The following is a 17109-nucleotide window of genomic DNA, read 5'->3' as shown; positions in this document are numbered from 1 at the left end:
CCAGTTAGGACCATAACCTCCCAGTCTTCCCTGGTATTCATGAAAGTAGCTGTATATTTTGCTACCAGCCGGTTCTGCACCCACACTGCTGTTCCAGGTCCTTAACAGCTCTATTAATCATTGCTGCCAGCTTGGAAGGAGGGCATACCCAATTCCTCACCTCTTATTGCATTAAAATGAATACTTTCTCCTTCCTCCTTTGTCTCCTGCCTGTTTCAGTTAATATTCAGAAGCATTTTTTGCCCCCTCTTGCCATTTCAGGGCCTTTACTAAGTGAGTAGGAATGACAGGTTTGACAGTGCCAGCGAGCTCTTCTGACAGGTCGTTTTTTGCTGATCCAGTTGCAGAATTGCTCGGACTGAAGAGGACCCCAACAGGACACAGCACCCAGCTTTGAGCAGAGAAGGCAGTTGTGGGAAGATAAACTTAGTAAGTTCCTGTGGTGTGAGTAGGGTGAAATTGCATGGAAGCACTTGAGTGTACCCCCCTTTTGGCTCTAGCAGTACAATTTCCTATGATTGCAGCTGGGCAAACAGTCAACAGCCAGCCTTGAAGATGTGGCAATCAATTGATCTGAGTTCAAGAATGTCCAGGAGGCAGAGGCTCAATAACTACCCTTCCCATGGCCATAGAAGTGGCTCACAGAGAGGAGGGCAGCCTGCAAATGCTTTTATCACATTTGCTACCCAGAAACCAACCTTAGCTGGAGAATTTGCAAAACAGTGAATTTCAAATGCGTGCAGAACAGGCACTGGAAGTGAATTTAGAATTCATGTCAAGCACTGGGAAGAGGAAGTTTCTTCCAAAAGCCATGCTCAATCAGGGAATAGATACACCCCCGTGACCCTGCATCCCATCAACACGATGTGAGTGCCGAGAATCTCAACTAGCACTGGCAATGCTCACAGCTAACATTAAACGACCATCTTCTGGGCTAGAAGAGCGTATTCAAAAGCTACTGGGTGGAGAAAGGAAAGCATGTTGTCACTAAAACTTATCACCTGTCTACTAAAGGGATGGTGACAGAGGCTGTGAGGGCTTTGACTAAAACTGCTTTTAGCCCAAAAACATGAGGAGAAAAAGAGCGCAGTTAAGTATAAAGCCCAGCTACTGCCACCCATGTAAGGCTGCCCTCACTGATTGTGTTTGAGGGAGGTCAGGCAGGGGGCCATGCTTTGCTGTTTGCAGTTTCTAATAATTATTGCCTGCATGGCAGGTGGCAAGCGTAGGTTTTGCATGTGGTCTCGGAGGAGCTTGTACCCATTTTCTCCCTCAAAGAGAAAAGATCTCTCTTCAGTGCTGAAGACGAAGAAGGCAAGGACACACAGGCACGCTTTGCAAAATGAATGCGCGACCTGTGATGCAGGTACAAGAGCCTCCCTGACCACAGCCTTCATTTGACAGGTTACAAACAAAAGTACCCTTGGCAGCCGAGGCTTTTGTCCCAAGGGAATGTTCTAGTGTGCGTTCCACAAGGAACCGAGCGCTGGTGTGGACAGCGGGCAGAAGACTGGTTGTCAGCATTTTTCCCTTAGCAGGGACGAGTGCCTGTGGTTGCAGCTCAGCAAACAGCCAGTCCTGGGGAGGAGGCCCTGAGCCCAGGGCTCTGGTCCATGATGCATCTGTTGCCAGCAGAGGTGGCCAGCAGCCCCCACAGGGGCACTGGCTCTGCTGTGGTGCTGGCCCAAACTCCCCAGCTGGGATCTTGCAATCCCTTGGGTGTTTGCTTTATCTCTGCATCTTGTCCACTCAGGCCAGGACCAAACCCTTCCTCAGGAGTGTCAGCCACCTCACACTGATGCCTTGTGAAGGCTGACCTGGAACAGAGTAGACAGAGCTAATGAATAAGGTAGGTATTTATTAGGAGGCCTCAATGGAGCCACCTTGGGCAGCACAAGAGCCCAGCCAGGGCTATAGCCCAGGTGAATCCAAAATGGTCACAAAATGGAACCCAAAATGGTCACGGGGTCTCACACTTTTATAAGTTTTGGTCCATTTATGTCGGAACCCAGAATGTCCCTTGGACACTCTTGGATGTTCTGGGCCCAGGTCAGAAGCATTTGAGACCCTGGCATGCAGCCACAGACCCCTGTGGCTTTGAACCTGATCCATGGAACAATTTACCAACTTTGCAGGAAGAACAAGAAATCACAAAAGTTTAGATATTATAGTAGAAGTAGTCACAAAGTGAAAGGAAGATTTTTTTGAGTGCTGTACAGGGGGGTTTTAGGCCTTGTACAGAGGGCTCTGAGTTTTGTACATGGGGGTCAGAAGTTCTAAGATGGAGGGACTTGGGTGTGCCCTGTCCTCTTTCCTTCTTCTTCCTAACCTCCATGTTCTTGGTGATGTTGGCACTCACAGATTGGTTTAGAGTAGAAAGTCACTGTTCAATATAGGTGATAGGCATTGGGGAAAAACCATAAACATTTAACACGCAATGTATGATATAAAAGAAGGCACCAGCCCCCTGGGTGTTGGAGTGTGCCTTTGTCTGACTGCTGAACGGACCGCAGCAGTTCAGGAAGAAAATCTTTTAGATAACATACAGTAAACTACCTTGAGACTGGACGACTGAAGACTACTGAGTCTTTCTTTGGAGACACGGGTTGGAGGAGAGACTTTTCCACCTTTCTGGGTCACCCCAGTCTGGGGGTGAGCCCGGACACAATTGCATATTGGAGTTAATTGTCCAATTACAGCTTTAGCCCATGAAGTCCCATCCATCTTGTTTTTCTCTCTTCAGCCCACCATTGTTTATGCTCTTGGGCCTGAGATTTGTATCATTTGTCCTTGGTCTCTAGCTAGAGAAGGAATTGTTTTGTCTACATACTCTGTGAAGAGAGCTTACTATGCCCTAATATGAAGCACAGACCCATACACTAAAGCAGTTCAGAATCTGAAAAATATAAAAGCTAAAACCTGAGGCATCAACACCAGCCCTGACTCAACAGTGCTGAAATATCTGACAGGTTCATGTGGAAAGACACTTTGGTGTCTGCATTCCTCCTCCTTGCCCAACTCTAAGGTGTGCAAGTCTGAAACAAGATTGAATTTCCTTTTGTTTTCCTCCCTTGGAGGCCATTTTAGGCAAATTAATTTACTGGGAGATATCAGCTGTCCTCGGCCTGAAAATATGGGGCGGGTTTAAAAATTGTTTTTATCAGCTCTAAGAAAGCATTTCCCAGTAGGTACATGCCAGCAGAGACTGCCAGATCAAATCACCTCACAAGGGCCCTTCAGAGCAGCTCTCAGACACAGGCAATTTTGATAGTGAGAACAGGCATTTCTGCTATCACTTTTGCTTTCCTCTTTAGAAAATAATGGCTACTTAGCTTTTTTTTTAATGGATGTAATTGGATTGGCATTATTTATGTGGGGTACTTTTGCATACTGACTTGTCTCCTGTAGCTGTTTTTACATTGCTCCCTGTCCCCCTGCAAATTTCTCTATCAGTAAAAGCAGTTACTATTAGTACAAACTTCTCTCCTGATTTCTCCTGGGATTTGCATGACAACAGGAGTCTGTCTGTGGAATCACTCTTTCCTAGGTCCATTCAGGGTATCCCATGCACTCATAAGCTGGAGTGCACCACAGCGGTTGCTTAAATACTGGCTGTGGGAAGATCTGCCTCCCTTGGTAGGGGCTGGAGAGTCCCCAGAAAGCTCATTATTCACCACACACTGCCAAACAGACTGGTGATCTTTTTTATACAGGCAGTCTGTGACATCAGGTTCATAAAGCATCGGTCTGGCTTTTTCTTCTCCCCCACAACTTAAAGATTAGGAAAAGAATTCAGCATCTACAACCAAGATGTGTGCAAGAGAGTAGTACCATCCTTGCTTCCCTCTCTTCCATCCACCCAGCCAGAATGCACAGAGAACCCCAAAAAGCATCTTTTATTCCCTCTGACCATTAAAATTGTGAGCAGAAACATGCTAATGCACAAAAATGTACCCTTCTACATTTGAAACGGCTCTTTTAAATAATTCCTGCCAATTTACTAAGCCTGACCTCATGTTTCCCCGACATCACAAAGGCCAGCTCTATTCAGGCTGTCCCTTTCCAGGAGATTCCCGATTTGAGCGCTTGAAATGCTTTTTGTCTCTTTGGCCACATGCTCTTTGGCACTAAAAGGACTAGAGTAGAGTTTATGTTTACTCAGACTACTTTTATAAGTACATCAAGATCTACAGAGCCACTTCTTACTGCATCAGGATTTTTAAACACAGGAAGGAGAAAGACTGAAGCTCCAAGTTTTTTTAACAAACAGAAATAGTGCCAACTTCATTTCCTCCCTTGTTGCTTTACATTCCGTATATGCTGATGCACTTAGAAGCAGGGTGGTTTCAAAACCAATGGTCTTTCAAGTTTATTTAGTTTCAGGGTTTAATTCTTTTTGTCAGTTATTTTTACTAACAGAATAACTCAGTGAGGTGAGTTTGGGGATCTGCTGTGCCATGCAACACTCCTTTGGATGAATATCTGTCTCTACAACTTTCTTTCCACAATCATGAAATGAGGATATAATGCAGACATTTCACTCAAGAGTTTAAAGCTCATTGCCTGAGAGCATGATATAAATGTAGATGATAAACTCCACAAAGAGAAGGCAAAAAAATCTGTTATTTCACTGCAAGAGATTGTTAGACCATTAAAACCTGATGATAAAGCTTACACGCATATTTGGATAAATTACTAGTAAAGGGTCTGTTAAGTATCAGCAGAGGAAAGGATTCCTTATTCCCAGACTTTCACATGGCACATGTGCAAAGGTATCTCCTTGCCTCAATAGGAAAAAGCTGGGAAGGACAGGTCATTTGAAATCCTCTGACTCTGGGTTCCTGAATCTAATTCATCCTTGAGCCACTCAGCTGAGGAAAATGCAACTGCTCATCTTTTCCAAAGTATTTTAAAATAGTTGTGCAGAAAACAGAAGTTGGAAAAATAAGTCTTAGCTGGAAACTTTGCTTTAATTCAATATCAATGGTTACCTCTTCCAAAGCATTCAACAGACATTCCAGGGTATTTTAGTTTTTACTGACTTTTAAGATAGGCCTTCAAAAATCAGCTTTACCACCACTGTTGGACTAGTTCTAGCAGAATATTTCAAATGCTATTGTACTCTAATCCCTAGGTAAGAAGCCTTGCCAAGTTTAATTTGATTTTAATTTAGCTTTTCTGTAGGAGCCTCCAGCTTTCCAGTTTCCGTGACTACTTAGTTAACTACAGGAAACACTCCTGTGCTCTCAGGTTGTTCCTTTGGTCAGTACTAGTATGAAGAGCCACTACTGAGTGTTTTGCCAGTGACAGTAAGCTGTGCTCACTGAGAATTGGATGGGTAAATGGACAGGTGAGAAATATCCCAACCCTTGAAAAACCTCGGGTGTGTAGGGAGTGAAAGGGAAAACATCCTTTGTGTCCTGACACAAGGATTCCTATCACCTCCCTCACCTTCGGTGACTTGCAGGTGGCCAGATCCTCTCTGCACACCCTGAAAATCTCTGGGTAGAGAACTGAGTCCTGCATCTCACTTGGTGAGTCCCTCTGGGCGGGTTCCCCTGGGGCTGTGACATAATATTTGCAGCCCCAGGCACTTCAGCTCTGGCTTGGGGGCAGAGCTGGCACACCCAGGGCTAGGGCCAGCCACCCTGTGCGTGGTGTCTGCAGCCCAACGCAGGCAGCAGCACAGGGGTTTTGTTAAGGATGTTATCAGGGGATGTGCAGGAGGCACATCCTGGAGAAACTGGGGTAGCAATGCAGCCACAGTGCAGCACAGCGGGCATTTCACAGTGCTGGAAACCCACACAAGCACCTGGGACGTTGAGCTGCTTTGCTCTTGGTGCCACACAGAGAAATGTATGCATCCAAGCATGCTGACAGCAAGGATGCTGAATTGCCCCCCGACACACCTTTGGCAGAATGTTTGTCTCAGACAGCTGTGTTTGCTTCAGCAATCAGGCAGCAGCCAGAGCTTTTCTGGAGTCTGTCCACACAAAGCCAAGGCAATGGGAGGCCTGCTCTAAGGGGATTAGAGGGGATCTCTGCTTAATTAGTCTAAGAGGGCTGATGTCAAAGATTATTTCTCACACAGAGCAGAAAGAGCTACCAAATGATCTTTGGGTCAGTCAATTACTGCCCATACTGGGTGATGTGGTAGACAACTGGTTAAGACTTTTGATCCAGAAATCCAGAAGCAGAGGTAGCTGGGGCCACACTGACACACAGCTGGTCAGGGGGAAGCATAGGCCATACCCCTCTCACAGGGTGCCAGAGCAGCAGTCTCTGAAAACTTGCTGGCCTGATTAGCCCAGCTTATCTGGAAACATCCTCTGGGGTGGCCCCTCAAGGCAGAACGAGTGTTCAGCATGATCTGGTCCTGCAGTTCCTGACTAACACATTGAACAGAAAGATGGCCCCCCTACCCTTCCTCTGTGATGGACACCGCCTGAAGGTGGTTTTCAAGGAAAATGCAGGTTTAGGAGCAATTACATGATCAGTTAAAGAAGCTGCATGTCTCTAAATGCACTAAGTCCCAGCTGTGGTCTGCAGGGAAGCTTTGCTAAAGAAGGTAGCAGTAGCAGCTGCTGCAATGCTAATCCAGCTTTCTCAGCACTCACAGCACCAGTGCAGGAGCAGGCTGCTCATCACCCAGTGCCCACACGGTGTGGCAGACACTTCATTCAAGCACTTCCTTACAGGGAGACTTGTATGGGTAAAGAACAGGGAACTCTCTTTTTTCTAGAACTTTTTTTGTCATTACTGCCATTGAGTCCCAAGCGACCACCTGTTTCCACCATCTCCTTTTTATACTTGATCAGGGAACTTTATGGATTATTTTGATATTGCCATCCGAGCTCAGTGAACTGTAAGAATTCTTCCCATCCCCAAGTCTTTCCTTTTCCCTCCTTTTAATTTGCATTTATACATTTCTGGACACATAAGGGTGACAAATAGTAGCTGAAACTTCTTTTTTTGTTTGAGATAGCAAGATGAGGAAATCTGAATTTGGTTTGTACTGTTTTTTATCTTGTTTTGCTTGGCTTTTACTGGTGTTTTTTTCATTGGTGTGCTTTAAAATTTTTGACAAACATGCCAAAATCTGGAACAAATGAAAAAGTTTAAAAAGGAGCAGCATTGTGAACTTTTTGAAAGTGTGGTTTTCATAATTAATCGGAAAACTCTACCACTCATAAACAAGCAAAGTAGGTTTATAGCTTCAGTGATGCATAGGCTGTGTACATTTCTGAGTCAGAATGTCTCCGGAGAGCAGGGGAAACGCAGCTTCTGCCATGAACTATTGATTCAAGAGCATACAGTGGTTGCTTTGTGCCAAACCTATACAAGATTAGGAAAAAAAAAAAAAACAGACAAAAAAAAAAAGGGAATAAAGGAGGAAGAATCTCTCTTGTCTTACATGAACCAAATTGTTTTCCACATAGAAAAAAGATGAACATGAGAACATGATGTTCACCCAACGGCAGAGGTGACTTCCCTGGAGTGAAGAGCATTTATGAGCAGTGTAACTTCCCTGTCAATATCCTTCCTCCATACTGACAAATATAAAGTTTTTTACCAGTGTATGCTTCTGGACAAATCAAAGAGCTGTGAAACTGGTGATACATCACCTAATGGGAAGAAAGCAATGTTTACTGCTCTTTAGATTTCCTCTAGCCATGAAAAATGAGCATTTTGCTTTAGATCTGATTCAGAGATGAGAGTCCCCTCCCCACAGCCATAACAGGGAGCTTATTTGCAGGTGGCTGTTGACTTGCTGGATTCAGGATATCCACCTGATGGGTTAACTTAAAATGCAAAGATTAGGAATTCTCTCTGCATTATTAACTATCATGCATGTCAAGCACAGCATTCCCCGTTAGAAAAGGGGAACAAGTAGACAACATGCTGTAAATGCCCACCCACTCTTCATGATCTCTGACTGCTTGAATAAGCACATTCCTAGAAATAACCACAAACAGCACCTTCATCAAGAAAGGTTGAGTGAGTTCCCCTAATAAAGAGGTGCCAACGCTTATGAATACTTCTCGAATCTTCACAGTGTATCTTTTCCTGAAAAATTAGGCAGAACCAGAAGAGTCTTTGGTGTTCTCCCTCCATCTTAAAACACAAAGGTAAATGTTACATCAATACTGCATTTAAGTGTTGTCTTCCCCCAAAAATTTTTTCAACAGAACCACACAGGAAAAAAATAAACTCTACCTAAAAACCAGTTAGAGAAATACAAAGGCCTAGAAGGAATCAAGCCCAGTTAGAGCAGCATCTCTTACAAGTCTTGAGGCTTCATGGAGAATTTGAGAATTTTAATTCACATAGCATTGAGGGACCTCATCCATTTACTCTCTATCAATAGGACACTTATGTATCATTTATGTTAGTGTGTGGAATCTTATCTTCTTTGCATTAATCAATTATTTGTGTTCCTGTATTTAAAATCCCACACCACAAATATTATAAAGGTTAACTTATTTTTGCCTTATTTAGGCAAAGACTTCTAGGCAAAATCACACTAGCACTTTTGGAAAGTTTTTCTTGTGTCTCTGTGTTGGTGACATGCCATCAGGCAGGATATGAGGATCCTGTGTTCAAACCAGTCCTCCACTACTGGTGTTAATGAAGTCTGCCTCTGAACCTGCTCCTAGATGACTTCACTGCCAGCAAAGCTGATTTCTATTCCTTAAACTAGAAACATTAAGATCTACAGTTGGAAATCCTCCCTGCTGAAGTCTCATCCTACTCTTTCCCACTCTATTTCTCAGCTCTAAGCCAGTGTGTACAGACAAGGACTGTGCCTTGCACCCAGCAGTTACTATATATGAAATACAAAGAGCAAAAAGCATATCCAATCCAGTTGAAGAGTCTGGATGTAGACATTTATCCCTCCTTATACTAGGCAAACCATTTTTTCAGAGGCTTATAATTTGGCCAAGTTTAGACCCAGGTACCAATATTGTGGTGTTTTGGGCCATTTCCCAGTGGTTCAAACCAGAATGGTGCCAGGTGTTGACCAAAAATTTTCAAGCATTTAGCACATGCAGAATGGTGCATCTTCCATTGTTTTAAGCTTAGAAACAGCTGAACCATTGAAAAATAGAGAACAAACAACTATCCCCAAATCTGGGACAGAGAGATCATCCTGAAAAAACTGGAGCTCTACTAATTAGTTTGGAAAGCAAAAATAAAAAAGATCACCTTGTGTCATACTGGAAAGTGCCAGGCAACCTCTATTCAGTTTGATTATTCCATCTGCAGGAACAAAGGGTGAATAGCAAAAAGCCTATGTAATAACCAAAAGAGCTGTGATCTAGCGTATATTCTTGGCTGTAGGATGAAAGCATGTTTTGTTTTCCTAAGCTGTGTTGTACAACTAGAAAGCTAAGGTGCCATGTCTCAAGTATTTGGGGATGACGTTTGAAGTTAATGTCTTTTGGTTATTAAACTGTACAAGGATTGTAAAGCAAGAAAAAAAAATCAGAATCTTTCCATACAACATCTCAAGAAGCAGCTTTATACTTATTTCAATGAAATGTCTTGTAGAAGACTACACTTCAGATCCAGTTCTCTGATCTACCTAATAAGGTGAATTCTTTCTTTTGTGAAAGAATATCCTTAATCTTAATACTTGTATTTCTACCATTCAACGTAACACTCAGTCCTACATATTTTTCTTCATCAGTCTTTCAGGTTTATAAACTTACCTCTTTAATCTAGATCTACCCCCATTCTCCTCCACTTCTGCCAGCTAACCATCTCACTGTTCCATTCTTCAGTGAGACTCCTACGTGGCTGTCTGGTTGTCTACGTACGTGGTCACTGCACCGTGAAGAGCTTGAAATAAATTCTCAGCGCCCCACAGACTATTTCATATTCCAGTCAGATCACAAAGCATGTGCTTGAAAGTACACAGAAAAACTGTTCCAGCAGAATGGAATGAAGATGTGCCGTTAGCAGATCCAGTATCACACAGTGCCTGGCTCACATCAACACGGCGTTTTCTTCCTCCCACTTGCAATCCAGCCTGTAAATGCAACCCACAGCCTGGAGAAGAGAAGGCTCCAGGGAGCCTTCTGGCAGTCTTCCAGTACCTAAAAGGGGTTTGCAAGAGAGCTGGAGAGGGACCTTTGACAAGAGCCTGTAGTGACAGGAGAAGGGGGAATGGCTTCATACTGAAAGAGGGGAGGTTTAGAGTCTAAGGAAGAAATATTTTCACTGTGAGAGTGGTGAGGCACTGGAACGGGCTGCACAGGATGCCCTATCTCTGGAACTGTTCAAGGCCAAGCTTTGAGCAATCTGGTCTAGTGGAATGCATCCCTGCCCAAAGCACGGGGATTGGAGCTAGATGAACTTTAAACATCCCTTTCTATATGAATCATTCTATGAACCTATGACTCTTAACTCAGTACTTTTTACTTCCAATGTGAGAAGAAAAACGTGTTGACCATCAGACAACTGAAACCCTAAACAACTGGAGTCAAAATCCAGATGTATTAACTAACCTCCCTATGAAGAAAAGAAACCTGCAGTTCTAAATGTCTGACTGCAATTAGCAAAAAAAAACACAAAAGTTCTTTCTGCAGGTTTTATGGCAAAACAGGAATTATGTTTAAGACAACTCAGTAGGACACTAGTGCATTCAAACAGTTATTGGAACCTGGAAATTTCTTTCTTAAATGAGAATGACCAAGATGGTGCCTGCCAAAGGAAGAGATGACTACACTGCTATGGGCCAGACAGAGCAATAAGCACAGTTTCCAGCAATTTCAGAATCATTCTTCCTGTACTCATATAAATAGATGACGTTTGATAGAGAATAAAGCACAAGGTAAACAGCAAGGACACAATACTACTGGACGTAACTTGGGATAGAAGATGTAGTCCAGTGATTCCCTGGTCAAGCAACAGAAATATTGACCAAAGGCTGGTGATCCAGTTAGACTGATACCTGTGGAAGACTGACAACAAAATATTATATCCAACCAAAATATTTTACAGAGTAAAAAACTTCCTGCAGTAGCTAGAAAGAAAAAAAAAAAAAAAAAAAAACAGAGGGGGGAAGGGTGCAGAGAGACAGAGAAAGCATTTGCTAGGAGTGAAAATTTCAAAGTTTTCTAGCTGTTCAGTTATTTGAAAAGAGCATGTCACACTGGCATTTTTTTAACTGCTCAGAACAGCCCAAAGAATTAATGTTGTCTCTCTATAGGTATCTTCTTGGCCAAAACAAAAAGATACTACTGAGCTAATGGGACTGGAAGAACCCATCAGCAAAAGTTCCCTTGGAACTGATTTACAGAATGAATGGGCAAATCAAAAACATGCAATTAGCAGCATGTGTCAGCCTTCTATATGATCCATAGAACTAAAAGCATTTAAGATGTGCCAGCCTCAGGCTTCTTGATCCTTAAGGCATGCATTACATGAAAACAAGAGACTACCAAGCACCCATCATTACTGAAAATAGGGTATTTTAGTGATACTAGCACGACTAAAATATAACTGCTGATCAGTGCCAATTAGCTAGAATAATCTTGTTAGCATTAGCTCAACTGTTCATTTACAAATCTCTGCAACACTAATTGTATTTGAAGTTCTTTTAACACTAACTCCTTTTGTGTGGTGCTGAAAGCCTTCAAAACACTCATCAATTGAACAGCTGATATAACAAACAATCCTTCTTTAACCCTTTGCAGTCTCAGAGCTATAAAAGTAGCTCTGCATATTAACTATCTCATATATTGAACAAGTTTTCATGTGGTCATTTTATTTTTTGTATATGGAACATTTTATTATATATTTGCAATAAGCACCATTCTCTCTCTTGCCATAGCAAGGGCTGTATCTTATCAAATACTGAGTATTACTGATTGTTGTCACTGTGTATCCCACTAAGAAAAGTGAACAGAAAACCCCCCTCCATTGCTATTGTTCTTTATCAAGCTCATAACTTAGATCACAACATCCATCAATCCAAAATAAATTATATTTGATTTTTACTTATTGCTACTAATTTGTATAAGAAGAGCATTTTGGCAGGAAATATTTTCCTGAACTGAATATAATTGACAATATTGTTTCGAATTACTGGGCACCCTCATCAGCTCTGGATGAAGTTTTTAATCAAATCAAAATGGACAATACAGAAAATGCAAGGAAGATTTCATTAAATAAATTTATTTGTTAAAATAATTTAACTCCAAATACAACTGCTGAGTTTGCATTGAGTTCTATGTACAATTCTTGTTTTATTTGAAACATCAAGGTTTAAACAACTGACATTGTTACAAAACAAACTGTTGCCCCATTTTAAGTTGCCAGTTGTATTAGAGCTCAACAATTAACTGTGAAATACATTAATTCACCCCTAGGAAACTCCAAATCAACAGCGTTAAGTCTGACTCCAGAACCCACTTCAGTCTTTCTTCAAACCCTGATCAAGAATTAACAGATGCACAACAATGCAGATAAAAGCCTCCTGCAGTTGTCAAACATTTGCTTTTGTTGCGGAGTTTCACAATTAAAGCCTAACCAGTGCTTTGATGGCACACTGGTAAAAAAATAAAATAAAATTAAAAACAAACATGCACAAAACCCCCCAACCAAATGGCTGACATCTTTAGGTAACATTCTATACAGGAAAGCAAATACCAGTAGTTTTCCCATAGAAAAGTAATGGCAACTGTAGCACTGGGGTTAGGGAGAGGCTAGAATCAGAACAGAAAATGTCACCAAATTTCTTTTCTTGATGCTCTGAAGGGGTGGGCAGGGGGATGGGCACAAGAGAAGAAACTCAAACAAAATCCAATGCAAATTATATTCAATACTCTTTATCTGATTCTGGTTTGTTTGCTTTGAATCATTTTTGTGTGCATTTTTAAGGGAAAGAGGAAACAGTTGCGCTCACTATCATAGCTTAAAAGAATAAAAGTTGCAACTTTATAAAAAAAAAAACAAACCAAAACTGGAGAAATGCTGTCTTTGTAGAGAAGTACAAAGCTCTACAAGAACAGCCAAAGGAAAAGTGGGTCTTTGGAACAAATCATAATATTTTAAGGCATGTTATAAGAAACTTTCAAATACTATAATTGGTAATCCTATCAGGGTACAAATGAAACAGTAACCCAAGACCAGTGATTCCTGCAGGGTGGCCATGCAGCTGCTGTGTGGCTCACCTACCTCCCTTTCTGCTACCCCTATAAGTTGAAAAATCTGTCGAGTGCAACTGTCATTGATTCAAGCTCCACTATCTTCACATTAGTGGAAATACAAATAGTGCATAACTACTTCCTCAGAACTATACAACAAAAAACAACACTTGCTTTGCTCCCCCAGCCAAGTTGCATGGTAGCTTACATATGGCCTATGCTTTTGAAAAATGTAAGAATGTAATGAAGAAAAAAAAACGGGAGATATTTTCTTTAATATTTGTTACAAATTTACTGTGCAATTCTTCCTATATTTAAAGCCCATCTGCTTTATATCATGAACTTCATGTTAGGCTGTTCATACTCTACTTCATGCCATTTTCTTGGCTGATGAACAATCTGTCAGGTAAGATTTTTAACATCTCTCTAAATAACCTGCACTTCCAACTCAGTTTGAAATTTGGTTTTAGTCTGTTTTTTTGTGTTTTTTCTTTTTCGAGTGCTTATGCAGTGAATCTCACACTGACAAGCTGTTCTATGGATGGATTGTGCTGCTTGATTAACTGTTTCCCAATCGTGATATTTGAAACCCTGAAATACCATCAATCCAACATCTCACATCTTGTTTAAGCATGGCAGCTGACACAATGGGCAGGCAGGGGGTGGTAAGAGAACATTCATACCATCTAGTTTAGGCATGTGAGTTCTGTGACTTGGAGGACTAAAGTTAAAAGCCTAAGTTTGCTATACAGACAATGGAAAGAGGTAGGTGCCTCTAGGAGGGCAATTCAGAGCACCCAAAATGGGCATTCAGATGCCAGAAATAAACGGTGTGCCTATCTCCCTAAGAGAACAAAGTACAGTAACAAAAGCTCTGCAAAGTAGATGGGAAATGGGCTACATTTATGTTCTAGTAAGGCTTAATGCTCTGTGACATCTAATGCCCTTTGTCACACTGGTTGTGGAAAGGTCTTGAAAGATTAAGGGCAGAGTTGGCCAGTTCTCTTCCGTGAATATGATTTTCTTTAGTTATCATCCAGTGAACTATAATTCAAATGTTAAGGATATTTATGTATGGAAATCTGCGAAGTGTTTTCTACTCCAGCGTCCTTTGTGGCAGATGAGAGCGCTTTTAGGAAGTTCTGCAGATGGAGGCAAAACTCTCGAACCTAACTCCAATTACAGCATTTCTAAGGGCCATATACACACACACATACACACTCAACACACACACACACACAGCCCAGCACCCCTATTTTCACTCATTTAAACACAAGGAACTACACTGTTACTGCACAAGATTTAAAAACTAATAAACGCATGGTGTTATTTAGACCACAGGCTCAGTGACTGTATTTTTATGGCCAATTTTACCTATAAAAGATCCAGCTCAAGACAATCTCTCCAGCATTTAAAATCTAAACATTGCGATTGAAAACTGTTCTATACTTTGATTGTAAGACTTTGAAATAGGTATTTCTGTGCCATTAGTCATGCAAATGATAAATACTTCACTGCTATGAAACTAGCAAGTCAGAGCTCGAGCATCCCTTCCAAATAAAATATTTGCTCCCACCATTAAACACTCCAGTAATTGGGGCAACCTTTGAATAGTGTGTCAGGCAATTAAAGAGCCATTTCCACACTCACCTAAGGAATTACAGCCTTAACTATTTCACCTCTGAACCAAATGATTTCACATGGTTATTCAATTTGTGTATTCAACATTAAAGCTATCAAATAGCAAACTGTATTTTCAAATGTTAGTTTGGGATCACACCAGAGAATGTAGCCCTTAAAGGCAAGAAAAACTGTTGTCTTTAACAAACTTAAAAATGCAGAATGTTCATACTGTCCCACGAGGTTTCTGCAGAAGGGAACATATGGATGAAACATGGCTTAATTTTCCTTACAAGATGGTACTAGTTAATCTATTAAAGTGTTCCTTGTTAGTAAGGCTCAGCAATTTTTTTTTTCATCACAGTTGCTTCCTCCTGGTTCAGTAAAGTGAAAATAAAGATGCTTCCTGCTTTGTAAACAGAGGGTTTGTTTGGCTTTTTGTAGACCAAAACCTGAAGCGATCCTCCATTTTTGAGCAGCAAAATGAAAGATTTAAAACATTCCAATGCCAGACTGTTTCTTCACCCATCACTTGTTTCCAGATCTTGCCTCTCATTTCACACACTGATACAATGTTTTCTATTTCAAGATGTGGGATAAAGTGTAGAAATAATAGCATTGATTTTGAAAAGAATCCAAACTATATGGGTCTCTGGTAGCCTTTTCCTCCAACACTGTCAGAAGTTCTGGTGAAATCAACATAACTGACTGAACGAACTCAGTCACATGTGATAGTGTCCATTCTGAAGCGTGGTAATCAGACACCAAAAGATTTGGCTCTCCTCTTCATGCTTACACTTGTTGTGAAAGGTATTCAGAGATATCCTCTCCACTGCTTTCGTCTCCGTTTCCAAAAGGATTCTGTCCTCTTCGGAAATAGTTGCTGTTGTTGCTGTCTGACATGACAACACACGCACGTTCAACTGGAACAACCCTGTAGATCAACTGACTGTGCCATAAAATTGCAGGTGCTCAAAGGGGAAAAACGGATGAGATGTGGTCATTTAACCCAATTATATTCAGAGTCAGTGATTGACTTTCAATGCTCAGCTCTGAGTTAATGTTGCTACTTCACTACAGATGTATTTCAAGTGACCCACAAACCAGGAAGTGAAGTAGACAGTTTTACCACCTTACAAAATTTCTGCAAATTAAGTCCAGGTTAGGTCATTTTTAATGCTATTGTATATTACATGCAGAACAGCATGGATCATCTTTGTCTGGCTGTGCTGCATAGTTCATTTGTCTAACAATTTCTGCAAAGAGCTCATCCACCATTGTTTTACTTTTAGCAGAAGTCTCCATAAAGGGGCAGCCCCATTCTTCAGCTAAGGCTCTGCCTTCACTCAATGATACTTCTCTCTCACTTTCCAGGTCCACTTTATTACCAACCAGAATTACTGGCACCTTCTCATACCTACAGTTTAAAAACAAAAACAACAGCAATAATTAAATTTTTAAAATGGCAACATTCTTAAAGCAAAAAAAAAAAAAAAAAATCTATTTGCAAACAGTACAGACCCAACAGGAAAGAGACATTTACATGATCTTAAAATTTTACATTTGAAAAAATGTGTATTTCACATTCTAGCAATTGGTTGCACATCTTGTTCCCCTCAGAGCTTTCAGAGTTCTACAAAAATCTTCCTCCTCTGAATTTTCCTTCCCTCCAGGAAATATGCCAGGAGTACTTTCACACTACAAAAATGAGGATTATAATACTATTTTCTCTGTTTGCAATCTCCATGTGTAAGAACAGGATGGACATCAAATCTTCCCTTCAACATTACACCCTCCTTCTGCCTGAACAGGTATCTTGCATCTCCTGCTTGGAATAATGCTGCAACGCTCTCCCTTTCAAGAGTATATTTACCTTTGGTCAATATACACAGAACTCTCTGAATAGCAATAAATGGGACACAACCCAACAGCCAGTAGATTAATTCCAAATTTCAGGAAATGTAGTCCACTTCAAGTACTGCATACACACATAAGTACTGTTACATAAAAAATACGTATTAGATAATACAGAATGTGTATCTCTCCCTTGCAGCATTCACATCATTATGCCAGTTAAACAAGTCGAAGAGACAAATAAAAAAATCACAAGTTCCAGGCAATACCATCACAGCTCTGCTTCATAATCAACTTGGACAGCACAACAGATCATGTAGCTATGAAGGAATTAATTACTTTGCACCTCCTCGTGAAGGGATCCTTGCCAAATTTTTTACAAAATTGAAATGCCTGCCCTTTTTTTTTTTCCATCCTCACATTCATAAACCTTTCTTCAGACATGAAACTAAGTGTTCCATCAGGTTTCAAATTTACATAT

General features: G+C 41.1%; 1 protein-coding gene across 1 annotated transcript in view; it reads right to left on the bottom strand.

Annotated features, from left to right (window-relative positions):
* Nucleotides 1–12954: 12954 nt before the first annotated feature.
* RAP2A (RAP2A, member of RAS oncogene family) overlaps nt 12955–17109 on the bottom strand; it is a 30280-nt gene continuing 26125 nt past the window's right edge. Inside the window, exon 2 of the mRNA XM_068182471.1 lies at nt 12955–16191. Within this exon, the coding sequence (XP_068038572.1) occupies nt 15954–16191 (238 nt within the window). The 3' untranslated portion in view covers nt 12955–15953. The remainder of the gene's footprint in view (nt 16192–17109) is intronic.

The sequence above is a fragment of the Anomalospiza imberbis genome, chromosome 2, assembly GCF_031753505.1.
Source record: "Anomalospiza imberbis isolate Cuckoo-Finch-1a 21T00152 chromosome 2, ASM3175350v1, whole genome shotgun sequence".
Taxonomy (NCBI): domain Eukaryota; kingdom Metazoa; phylum Chordata; class Aves; order Passeriformes; family Viduidae; genus Anomalospiza; species Anomalospiza imberbis.
The sequence above is the reverse complement of the archived record's forward strand: the minus strand, read 5'-3'. Positions and strand labels throughout refer to the sequence as shown.